The 13,138-nt window shown below is 37.1% G+C and overlaps 1 protein-coding gene across 1 annotated transcript in view; it reads left to right on the top strand.

The window, feature by feature from the left end:
* TRAPPC9 (trafficking protein particle complex 9) overlaps nucleotides 1-13,138 on the top strand; it is a 374,540-nt gene that overhangs the window by 65,426 nt on the left and 295,976 nt on the right. The window contains exon 16 of the mRNA XM_026047148.1: nucleotides 6,866-6,984. Coding sequence (XP_025902933.1) covers nucleotides 6,866-6,984 — 119 coding nt within the window. The remainder of the gene's footprint in view (nucleotides 1-6,865; nucleotides 6,985-13,138) is intronic.

Raw genomic sequence — 13,138 nt, 5'->3', positions numbered from 1 at the left:
GGCCTGTAGCAGACACCCACCACAGTGTCTCCCACGTTGGCCTGCCCTTTAACCCTTACCCACAAGCTTTCCACCCCCTCATCATCCACTCCCAGGTTGAGCTCCATGCATTCCAGTTGCTCTCTCGCATACAGAGCAACTCCACCACCTCGCCTTCCCAGCCTGTCCTTCCTAAAGAGCACATAGCCCTCCATGACAGCGCTCCAGTCGTTAGAGCTATCCCACCACGTTTCTGTATCAGAAGGATACTGATTTCTTGGATATTCCTTGGTAGTAGATTTATTTTTTGTTTTTTATTCCTGAATTTGATGGTTAAAACTTTTTTGAAAAGCTTGGTGAAGAGGAAAGAGCAAATAAGATGCCTTAATATTGTTAAAAAACACAGTTATCAAGAAACAGAGACTTTGAGAAATGCCCTTGACAGGAAAGGATTCAGTAATTCCCTACAACGTGAATATGGGCAACAAATTCCCCACATGAGCGGAGGCAGATCTGATTGCTAGTGTCATCAGATGACAAGTACTGTGTGTAGTTTGAAAGTATTAATAGAAATGCTGTGTACATTATCTTTCTTAGTGGTTTATGTACCTTTTCTACATAGTTTTTAAAATTTCACTAGCATTTCACAAGTATCTTTTACTTTCTAAAGAAGCAGGTAAAATCTTTATGTGTTTTGACTCCTACAATATGAATGTTAAATATACAGTAGCTATGATACCTTTCTGTTTAAACACCAGATTTTCAGTGATGAACAGAATACTTCTGTCTTTTAAAAGTAATGCCTTTCCTGGGGTGTCTGTTACTTTGATCTCGTGTCATTTGATGCTGAAATTGCTCCCTTTTACATTGTTTGTAACTGGAACATGGCACAAAAGGATAAATTACAGATGTTTCTGATGGTGGTTATTCAATTGGAAGGTAAATTAAGTCATTGATCAGAATTGCTGATGTAATTTTTGTGTATTGATGTATACTGTCTGCTAAAGAAAAATTTTAGATTTCCTCCTAGATTAAAGGAAGCAACAGCATGCAGGTGACTGTACAGGATCAGATCAAATGTCCGTGTAGTGCAATATCTTGGCCATAATAATGGCTAAGATCAGACATCTAGAGGAGACTACAGGGAAAGCTGAGAGCGTTAGTCCTGCTTTTCCTTGATGCTCGCGGACTCCAAATGTGGTCAGCTGAGGAACTTCCTGAGCCTGACACGGTTTCTCTGTGGTTATTCATTCTCTATGGCTTTCTCTTTCATAAAATTCCCAGTCTCTCCCTTGAGCCCTGCACAACATCTTGAGACAAGAAGATCCACAACTAAATTATTTCTTTCATCAGCATTGAGCTTAATTGCTTTTAGTGCTTATATCTTTTGAATCTGCTTTTTTTTTTTTTTTTTTTTTTTTTTTTTTTTTTTTTTTTTTTTTTTTTTTTTTTTTTTTTTCATTTCATTTCATACCCTTGAGAGCACCTGTATACGGTCCTGGTGAGGTGAATGATCTATGAATTTCTTCAATGACGTAGAGATATTCCATGTTTTGGTCTTTGTTGCTTCCCTTACAATAACACACAACCTACAGCTTGCTCTTTTGGCCATTGCCTGGCATGGAGTTGGTAGTTTCTGAGGCTGTGAGCTGTAACTCCAAGATCTTGCTCCTGCTTGGTAATGACGGAAACCCATCGTTTCACGTGTAAGGTCAGGATTGTTTTTTTCCCACATCAATTTATACTGAATTTTACTTGATATTGTATTGTCCAGTCATTAAATCTTGCAGTTACCTTCTGAAGCCTCTTGAAGTTGCTCCCTCTCTCTGCTCATATTTTTATTTTTCAGTGACCATATTTGAGTCTCCTTTGCCCTATATTCGCCTCTGTGCTCAGGCGAATAGCAGTATACCTTAGAAAAATAATTTCCATAATATCCATATAAAAAACACAGTCATTTTTCAGTCTTTCACAACAGATCCAATGACTTCTATTTTTTTTTCCCTCAGAATGAGAAAACTCTTTCATGTCCAGTTTGAAACCAAGTTTCACTGACTTAGTTTGTCCTCTATTATAATTCTCTGCAGTTTTCCCCTTTCCTGGCCAAAGTTTGTGTTACCAAAGGTGCTCTGGCTGAGAAGCATGACTGGGTGACAGCAGTGCCCTTTCGAGGTGTCTAGCCTGTCTGATATCCATTCAGAGTGACTAAGAACAGTTTGAGGTCTTTTTATGCAAGAACCTCGACATGAAAGTTATATGTGTAGACTGCTTCAAGAGCAATGATGAAATTCCCGAAGGTTCTTAATTACCTGCAAAATTCCAACCTTTCTTATTAAAATTGATGCAGACACGTAGTTGTATAGTGGTTCAAATAAGTAAATTGCTTCGTGTCCATATATGTGCTCACCTGGGCTGTGACAGCTTTAGTTTGGAGAAGGCAAGTGGGTAGGAGTGAGAAAGGCTGATTACTCTTTTATAATTTTCCTTGTTTTGAGTCAGTTTGTGGTAACAGTGTGATTTGAGGGTGCAGTTTTACCCTCCTGCATGTGCAGGCTGAAGTACAGCGAGAACTTCCTTTCACGAGCACTTGCTGTAATCTCATTCCAGCTCTAGCTTAACAGTCTGTATTGGGCAAAAGGGAATGTGAAAAAAGAGCAGTAGGAAAAAGTTAAAAGAGTCTCTGTTACCAGCCACCTGCATCAGATTCTTGTTGTGCTGTAATGTGGGAAACTCAAACTTCTGTGGCTTTTTTGGGCTGTTTTCACTCAGCGACTACTCAACGTAGCCTTGTGCTCTGCTTCCATTATGAACTCCTTCCTGCATGACATTAGTGAGAAATTAGAGACATTTTTTTTAATATTGCATATTTGAGAATATCAAGAAATATCAGATATCTTCTGAAATCTTCATCTCTGAGATCAAAAACCTTCCCTACACATGATCTCTCTCAGTGTACTGACTTCTGTATGCGTTTTGTGCATCTTTAAAGCTAACTTATAGTGCTGAGACTGAATCTGAAGGCGATTGTGGTGAAAATTTGGGGTCACCAACTGCTAGTATTAAAATGTCATTGATTTTGTTGAAGAAGATGGAATTATTTAGTGTCTTAGATTACTTTAAGACTTGTATTTCTCATTTAGAAGTTCTAGAGCTACCTCCACTTGCTCTTTGGAAATTATCCCTTTAAATAACCAGGTAGGTCTTCTAAAAACACATGGATTTGAGCAAAACAAGAGCCTGCCCTGTCTTTACTTAGTACAACCAGGCTTAAACAGCTTCAATATTAAAGTTTCTCTCACCTGTTAATTCAAAGAGATGAACCAGATGCTCGCATTACACTAGTGAATTCTCCTTTCCAGGCATTATAATCTAATTTCTGAAATCCAGTGGCTCCCTTATACTAAATAGGATAAATTTGCTATATTTGGATTACATTATAAACGGTAACTTATCAATGGAAACAGTCATTAAAAAAAGCTTATGTGCAGATAGTATTTTGCAGAGTAAAGGAATGAGTCTGTAATGAGTTCTTCATTATGTAAGAGTGTGAGTGTTCGTTTTGTGTATAGGAAACATAAAGACAGATGCAAGGATATTAAATTCATAAACTCACCAAAGAAAAAAATTGGTTTCATGCTACCAGAGAAACAAATCTGTCCTGTGAGTCTCCCCGTCCCTGGGGAAGCTGCTGAGAATCTGTTGTTGAAAACTCTTCAACATTTTTGTTGCCTTTCTGCTTAAATTAAATGCTTTGGTTTCATAGTAGCCACTTAGAATATTCCTATGTGTACATCACTTATAGACAAGCTATATCATTACTGGAAACAAATGGTTTTGAACTTGTCCTTCTAGATTTTTTGGACTTGTCCTTATACACTTTTTTGGGGTTTCAGTCATAGTGATTATCAAATATAGGAATCCTTTTGGTCTTCCAACTCCTTTTAAATCTAGCTTGCCTCCTAATTTGTCTGGTATATATGTTTTTTTCTTATTTTCTATATTATATAAGGAACTGTAAGACAATAGCCAGGATCAGTTGTCCCGGCCTCTATATAAATGTCAGAAGAAATAGTGCAGGCCCAGATCTCTGCAAAATAAATAGGTAGGACAGCAGCAAGGCAAGTGGTAATAAACTGGTTAATGGAACATATGGACTAATTGTCCCATCATCCCACAAATGTCCTATTATGCTACTTCCATGCTGAGGTGCTTTATTCTGCTGCCTAATGACGTGTGCCTAAGTAGACTCCGGTCTATGATTATGAAATTCCTTACACTTTATTTGCTTCCTTTTTTAGTAGTCTTCTTTATTTGAAGTTTAACTTCCCAATACTAGTTTAGGTGGTTCATCGTCAGCGGGAAGGAACTCTTACTTGGCCGTTGACTATTATTAAATATTGTTATTATCTTCCTCAGATGAGATGAAGTCTTGACTAGGTGCTAATTCCACTGCACGCCGTGAGTAAATAATAATGAGGAAAAAAAAATAGCAGTTTAACTGAGCCAGAAATTACAGCATTAGCATACAATGCAAGTAGGCTACAAGTTTTATGTGTTTTTTTTTTTAATTTTATTTTACTTGATAGGAGACAGGCATGTCCCTATTCAGTAGGCATAGTCCAACCCTGGTCTTGAACTGGTTTGGTCCTTTTTCTGTGGCTGAAAGGACTTCAAAACTGTTGTAATATTATTAAAATCTATTGCCTAGCAATAAGCTGAAATTTTAATCAAGCACTGAAGTTGGGGCTTTTTTTTTTTTTTTTTGTGACAAATTAAAAGGGTTGAGTGAGCATTTAGTGTTTAAGAATGATACTTTATGCCAAAAATTGCATAATATTGAAACATCCTGGCTGGGAGCTTTGCTTGTTGTATCATACACTGCAAGCACTCAGGTAAGAAAGAAATTGCTGGAGTATGTGGATAGTTTTAATATTAACTATTTTTTTCATTTTTAGAAGAGAGCAATAGGTGAGTTGATGTGGCTACTTGATAATAAGCAATAATTTCTGCTGCAAAGGAAAAAGTTAATTAAAAACCATAGTGTTTTGCATCTTGTATAACATTACATTATCAATTACCTGTAGAGTGCCTTAGGATACAAAGGACATTTAGGATTTTTTGGCTTCAGTGAAAAGCTTGTTCAGAAGTTCCCTAGCTACAGATTTATGAAAAAAAAAGCACATATTTTTGTCCACTGGATCAGTGCAGCAGTCGTTGTTCAAAACAACATTGAAGCCAGTGGAGCCAAGAAGTGTTGGATGAAAAGGACAGGGGCAGAGTTTTACGGGAGCTTGTCCTTTGGGTGCTGCTTCATGAACCAACAACTTTTAGCTGCGTTAGTAAAATTTTCCTCATTCACGTATGAAATTATGTGGGGTTCCTCAGTGTGGTGTGCTATGCAAGTGGCTAATGAAGTTAAATTGACAATTTATTTAACATTTGAGAGAAGGGAGGAAGTACCTGCAGAGATTTTGCTTTGTTGCAACAGAAAGGACTGGGATGCTGGAGAAGCAGGATGCTTTTTTTTTTAATTTTTCCAGCTACTGTGGAAAAAGTGTTGGATATGTGCTGTTTCCATGGAAATACACTGTGTGGATTGCAGAAATTAGAAAGATTTCTGGACAGAACAGAAAGACAATCTTGTTTTTTTTTTTTTTTTTTAATAATAAAAGCCTGTTCAAGCCGTCCGTTTGACAGGACGGATGATGAGAGCAAAGCTACAATGAAGGAATTGACTTCAAAGCCCTGAACTTCATGAAAGAAAACAAATTGTATTGGCTCTATGAAAACTTACGCGGTATAAATATGGAATAATTGAAAGCTTCTGGTGAGCTGCTTCACCAAGGATCTCATAACTTCTCAGTTACCTTGTTTCTTCTGTAATTGCTCGATTCTGCAAGCCACAGTTGCCATTAGAAGAATATGTTTCCCAGTCTGTGCTTGGCTGTTCCAATTTAATGTGCTGCAGAAGAGATGGATGATATCTGATGTTTTATTGTCTATCAAGGAAGCGAAAAGGCTTAATAATCACCGATAGCAGAACATTAATTATTTTTATCCTATGGTAGAAGAGGCTTCTTGCAAAGTCGGTTGCCAAGACGTGAATGATTCCAAGTACAACAAAGCTCTTGGTCCTGCACTTTGTGCTGAAAGAAGTGTTTGAGCGCCCGTATCTTCAAGCAAAAAGTTTCAAATCCAGCATTGATTGCATTTGACTTTAAAACGAAAGAATAGGATGAATGGAAAATGAAAATAGGATGGGTTTTTAGAAGATAATGTTATTATTTTTAATAATATTAAAGCCATTAACTATATGTCCAATAAATTCAAATTTATTTGGACTTTTAATTGTCTCAAATCTGTGGTGTGTCCGTGTCTGTGATTCTGTCTTTCATGGACTCTGGAAGGATGATTGACCTTTTAGAGAGCCCTAAATGCTCTGGGTTGGTTGAGCAGATGCTATTGATGACGTTTTGTGATGAAAATATGTAAGAAATGTTTTGTTAAAGATATTAAGCAGTTGATGTGGTGCCTGTCGTTGCAAAGCACAAACTTGTATCCTTCTCTACTCTGCTGCAATATTCTAAATACTAAAAGCAATTTTGAATTATGGATTCTTTGAAACATCTGTTGTGATATTTCACATGTATTTTCTTCTTTTCCTGTGAACTTCATCAAGTTTTAGCTATATTTTTGTTTTGCCAGTCTTCTGGAGCAGAGTATAGCAGTATAATTAATAATTATTTTGTAAATAATTTTTATTTTGAACGCTAATATTTCATTTTGCGTATTCTCCCTCTCTTTGACAAAACAAGTAAAGATTTATTACAATAAAACACAATATCTGAAAGAAAAAGTAAAGTAATTTCATTTCTTCTTTTTCTAGATGGAATCAGCGTTAGTGGACTTTCCAGTCCTTTCCGACAGGTTGTCAAACCACGAGTGGAGACTAAACCCCTCAATCCACCAGAAGGCAGCAAAGCTGGCGACTTCAGTCACGTGAAGGTAAGTGGCACCAAAACAAAGAAAAATTCGGCTCTTCACTCTGCTGCACTATGGTTAGTTTTATGATTTAAAAAACAAAAGATCCTTTTCCTCGTATTTCCTTTCTTGTTTTCTTAAGTAGCTTGATATCCTGGGTTTGGATGTTAGAACCAACAAGAAAGTAACCCAAGAGCGGATGTGCTGGTTATAGGTTGGGTCTCGCCTCGTGCTCTTTTCTTAATACAAAATCCTGTGTAGGGAAGTGCTTCTTTAGGAGCCTTTGGCCTAACTCCTAAGGGAGTTACACCTTGCAAACATAGCAGGGGACTTAATCTTACATAGTTTTGGTCAATGTTTTACATACTTTTCAATATTTAACACATTTCCTTTATGGAAAGGGTCTTCTGCAGTAATAGGTTGCAACAGAATTTAACTTGAGTATCATATTGCACACTGCAATATTTGGCTCAGTGTATTTTTGGCAGAGACTCAAACAGTAGCTTTGTTTCCTTTGCCGTATCTCACTTTGCATCTGAACTTGCTTTCTTTGCTGTAAGGTTGTTTACAACTCTGATTGTTTTATAAATAAAACATGTTTTATTTATAAATATGTTTCTTTTTGGGCGGTTAGTACTGGTAACTCATCATTGCTCATTTCTGCGCTACAAAATGATAGCAATAGCATTTCAGAGATAAACTACTAGCAAAGCTTTTTTAGGTGTTTTATGGCATGGCAAAGTATTTCCAATTTCTTATCAGTATGAATTGGCATGATTGAGAAAAAAGATCTGGCATGCACACAGTAAGGCCAGCATTGATTTTAAATTAAATTTAGAACGATATGGAAGCAAGAACTTCTGTCCTATTGAAAACTTTTGATTTGGGGAAGCAAGGGGAATATTTTATTGAAAGTAGAATAAAATTCCAGGAACGTAGACTCTCAGTGCACCAAGTACATGAAGAAAAGAAGTCCTTTTGAGCAGTTTTTCCTTGTCAGCCAGTTGCCCTGGCAACCACAAAAATACAAGCTCCCAGTAATCTGTGTGATGGTGTTACAAGGGTGTTGGAGAGCTGTAGAGCAAGAACCTGTGTTCTCAGTGGTGTACAAAGAAGCTGCCTCATGGAACGTGTACTTGGTTCTCTTGTTAGGTTTGGAGGATGCACTTTGATTTAATAATTGGTATTTTGTGGGTGGCTACATTTTAATTTAATTAATTGATATTTTGTGGTTGAAGCACCATGCAGATGGTCAAAAACATGTTCGATGGAGAGCACCTGTGTATTGAGCCTGATTATATGACTGTTATTCACCTCCCATAACTTGAAGTTAGCACTTTATTGTATTAGACATATAGCCTAAAATTGACTTAATCACCAATACTGCATTTTTGGTGAAGTGTGTTTGGTAGAGAAAACCTGTAGAGAATCCATAGAAGAAACATGCTCAAGCATTCAACAGGGTGAAGCTCTGGAGGAAGCCTACAAAATTATGTTTCTAGTTAATTTATAGTAAGATAAGATCATATATTTACATAGTATATTTACAAACAAAATATATTTACATATAATATTTACACATATTTACATATGAAGTTCATCAGATGCAAGTATGAGTTAGTTTCTTCCCAGATCTGTAAACTTTGCTTGTTAGGGATGAAGCAAGAGGAAAGCCCAATGAGGGGCTCTTCTCCTACAGGACAACTTACTGTCACAGCTAATATCCTTTTAATAAATCTCCATTTTTTAAAACCTCAGTTTTTGTATTTACCACATTGCTGTATTTGTAAATAACAGTCACATCCCAGTTTGTAGTAGTTAAACTACTATGAATCAATGCTTTGATCTGGCCGAATTAAAAACAATGGCAAATTTCAGACCTACTTAGAGCGTCTCAGAAGTACTTTCAGACCAACCAGTCTGTGTGCATAATAAAGTCTACATCTATGTGGACATACACAAGCCTGAAAGATGAGAATAAACCACATGTTATAATTCAATGCACTTGTCTTTAGAGTACTGCATTACATTTGACTTGTTGCTGTTCTGTGATCAGGTATTAAATTCAGCTTTTTCTTGAGCTGTCTACGGCTTCTGCTTATTACTGTGTATTTACTTGTGCCTACTTATCGTGACAGGGCTCTTCAGTCTCCTAGAAAAACACATGACAAGAACCAGCAGCTTAAAATAAAAGCCAGACAAATTCCAATGAAAGAATCAGGCAGTTATTGTGAATAATTGAGTCAATTAGTCATTAAAGATTCAATCAATATTCTGGTCTAGTTTTGGATGGTCTGGTCTAGTCTGGTCTGGCTGGATTCTGGCAGATTTGCTGGGTTTTCAGTTTTGATTCACTTGAATCCATACCACATATCTATCAGAACATAGGACTGTTGGTAAATGGAAAGGCTTTTACAAAGAAAGAACGTTGCTGTCAGAAATGTAGCCATCTGGGATATACAGTAGAGATGATCCAACATTCCCTTTAACCCCGAATCTCCAAAATATTTAATATTTATGATTTTTTTTGAATGACCCAGAACCCTGTAGAAGATATTTCAGTTTCCTTCTGTTGCCACAGAACAACTTTGCACACGTGGGCTCTTGCCTGCATCCTGTGCCACCACCAATGCCCTTTGGTGATAGCTTGAGTACATTTTAAGGTTTGCCTCGTAATAGTCAAGTTAATTAAAGTGTTTTGACAAGGACTAATGCAGGAAGCAAGTGGGAGTTTGTAAGTTAAGAAACAAGACAGACCTTAAACATTTGCTGTGAAACCTTAAACATGTGAAAGATTAAACATGCTGTGAAAATGCTCTGCTGTCGTTTGTGCTCTAGCAATAGGTGCCTGTTGGTGAATTTTCAGGGTAAGTAGTTATTTTTTAATCCTGTATGTGCATAGGCTAGTTCATTTGAAAGCAAATGAATCTTTGCAAATGAAAATTGCTGTAAATTAGTGTTGCTCCTTTTACTGTTCCTGAAATGCCCCTGTTTAAGTACTTATAACATTGATGCTTAAGTCGTTCTTCCCAATTCGTTTTACTTAGAATTTTTGTGCTTCAAAGTGCCAGCATACTGAATATTGGCAGTATTTTGCGCTTGACCTTCCTTCAGTCTATGATTTCATTTTTGCCACGGGCTATCTGCTAATAAACCAGTCACTGGCTTCTGAGAACGACTGTTGGTATAATGAGCTCATAAATTAAGTATAAAAAATGCTTTATAGCCTCCTGATAATGCTTGCTTACCCCCTCAAGCTGAAAAGAATATCACAGTGTAATATTATGTTTGGATACACTCTTCTCCACTGTTCACTTCTGAGTGTGATAAGTGTTGTCTTAAAAACCATAGTCATCATTAGGTACATGAATGTTACAGGGTGAGATACTCCATGCATAGCTCTGCATTGCTGTGTTATGCTAGTACACAAAACAACTTATTTCAGGTCTGACTTTGTTACTTTTTGAGTAACACTAGATCATGTTTAAATACTCCATTCTTCTGTGCCTGAATGCAAAAGCTGCAGCTGAAGTTAAACAAGTATCATCATCTCTCTAAATACTCATTGTCTGCCAAGATGTCTTGGTTCAACAAAGTGTTCGTGGTTTCTTTCATATAAATCCTCTGGGAGTAGGAAATGCTGCATGGCCCTAACCTAGCAAAAGTAAAATTCAAAAACTGAGATGAGGATCCTTACTTGAATGGATATATTGAAAGTTTATTGGGGATATTTTTTTCCTCTTGATTTAAGATTTTAACCGTTGCTGATCATTAATGACCGGTTGCATCGCAGACTGTGGGGTTGTCTATAATTTAAAAAGGTCTCTGCTGCCGAATACTTGTTTTCAGACCTGTATGTTGTGGAGAATTTGCCTCTGTCTGCTATACATGAGCTGGAATTCAAAGGGTTAAAGTGAATAAAAAAGGCCATAAGTAATCTAGAAGAACTACTGCATTTCTATAGGAATGTATACGTGCTATATTGGAAGTGTGAGAATAGAATGTAGAGCCACATAAGCACTGTTTGTGATGTATCTTTTCTAATGCAGTTGATAGTTTATTAAAATGAGATGTCAGACTTATTTGGATATTGTCCATGCAGCCTTCAGGCTATGCTCTCTTAGTGGGATGCTGTTAATTGGGACACATTTTATTTTAAGCTCAAAATGTAAGCCTTACCTTTATTCTTCTATATATAGACCTTTGCATAGAAAATTTTTAAAGATTCTAGATCCTACTGGAATTACTGGGAGACTTTTTAAATTTGGATTTATTTATGTGTTTATCTTAATGTGAGTTTAGGAGGAAGGTCTTGAGCATGAAAGCTTGACCCATGTTAGATTTTCTACTGTGCCTGGAAATGCCTTGGCCCTGAGTTGCCTTTTCCATTGTTTTCTTCATGCCAAGGTTGTTTGTGTAGCAGGACCATTCATATAATATAAAAAGCATGTCATCCTACACATCATACGGGGTGTAAAATGCCTTTGTAAATTCATGCTTGCTAAGGAAGAGGCTATCACAGTACCATAGTTTGGTTTAAAATGCTTTTTTCTTCGAATGATTCCTGGATCATTGCTCTCCATTATTACACACATTGGGTTTTACGAAAGAAAAAAGAAGGGGAGGAAGAGCCAACTCCGGGTCTTTATTTCACTAATAACCCATCAAGCCTATAAAAGAGACAATAATTATATAGAAATCCAAGTCGAGGTGCTTTCGCTTCCCAAGTTTGTTACTTCCAACATCATCTTTTTCTTTTTTTGACTGGCCAGTGTGATTTGTGAACTGTGGACCTGAAGACCACTCACATTTGCTGATCTCTGATGGGCAGGGAGCCAAGCCAAGGTTTGCCTTGTCAGCAAGGTGCTTTATATATGCTGCTCTCCTGGCCCAAAATAGCAATTTTTCCCATGATAAAGAGAATAATAAAAATGGGATTGCTAAAAAGCAGGAGATTGGAATTCTTGCTCATTAAATACACCAGGCAAAAATTTGTGTATGATCTGGATTTGTGTGAAAATCTGCAATTTGAACAGTCTGGATCTAAATCCTCTGACTTCCCTGCTCTGTTTGCCAGTTGATTTTATTCCTTTAGGAGCTTTTGGGTTCTATAAATAGCTTGCTGGGTATTCAGCACTCTTTCTGCTCCCCAGCGCTCTTCCTCCTGTGCAAATTGTTGCATGGAGAAATGAACTCTCCATTGTGCCCTGGAGATGCTTCTCCCTCAGAACACGAGGAAAGTGTTTTACCAAAGTACTTTTCCCCAGTGGCACAAGAAAAACAAAATTGCTGCCTTTTCTCATTTTGAATGAATTCAATTAATTCATCTCATATCTGGTATTCCACGTTGAATGCTATCACTGCAGTAGCTACAGTTTCAATTCGGAATGGATTACGACTTGGAATACTTCCATTTTTTGCAATTTATGAGGCATGAAGAAATCCTTAAAAATTTGCCTTCTTTTGATGGCAGAGTGTGGATAAAATCACTATCTGCCTGTCTTCTGTTCACACTGTTTTCTCAAGGCTTCTATTCACTATCACTCAGCGAACAAACTATGATGATCCTATACCCAATCAAATATCCCATCAAGGAAGTTGCAGAAGGGGCAATCACCTATAGAAAACACACTTCATTCATCCGTTCCTCTTTTTCACTGCAGATGAATAAAGGCAAACAAAAGTTGACATCAACACAATGAATAGAGCTCACGAGAACAGGAATAGACTGTATGGGTACCAGAGGTCTTGCCTGAGGAGTCACCCATTGCATCTTTGGCCTTGCTATTCAACTCCAGGAAAATCCTCCCACTGTAGTTAGTCTGGATCAACATTTCTTGAGACTAATGATGCTGTATAAAGTTGCTCACCTTTTCTTCTGTATTTTTATACATAGATCAGGGTTTTCTTTTTCCCTTCTGTGTTTGAGAATACACAATTCTGCAGGAAATTTTGGTGTTGTAATTTTTTCCAATCAGTTAATGCTTGAAAAATACTTAATTTCCTCTTTCAAGCACAGATCACATTTATGCATGGAGGGTTTTGGGCAACGTGCCGAAGGAGCTAGAGTGCATCTTAATTGAAAAGCTGAATCTTTAGATAGCACATCTTCTGTTTATTTAGCTAAAAGTGGCATTCTTAATAGCTGCCATGCCCAGAAGTATGAGAAAGGGAATGA

The sequence above is a fragment of the Nothoprocta perdicaria genome, unplaced genomic scaffold, assembly GCF_003342845.1.
Source record: "Nothoprocta perdicaria isolate Ctin4 unplaced genomic scaffold, notPer1 scaffold_48, whole genome shotgun sequence".
In the NCBI taxonomy this organism is placed as follows: Eukaryota; Metazoa; Chordata; class Aves; order Tinamiformes; family Tinamidae; genus Nothoprocta; species Nothoprocta perdicaria.
This window is presented reverse-complemented; position numbering and strand designations above follow the sequence as displayed.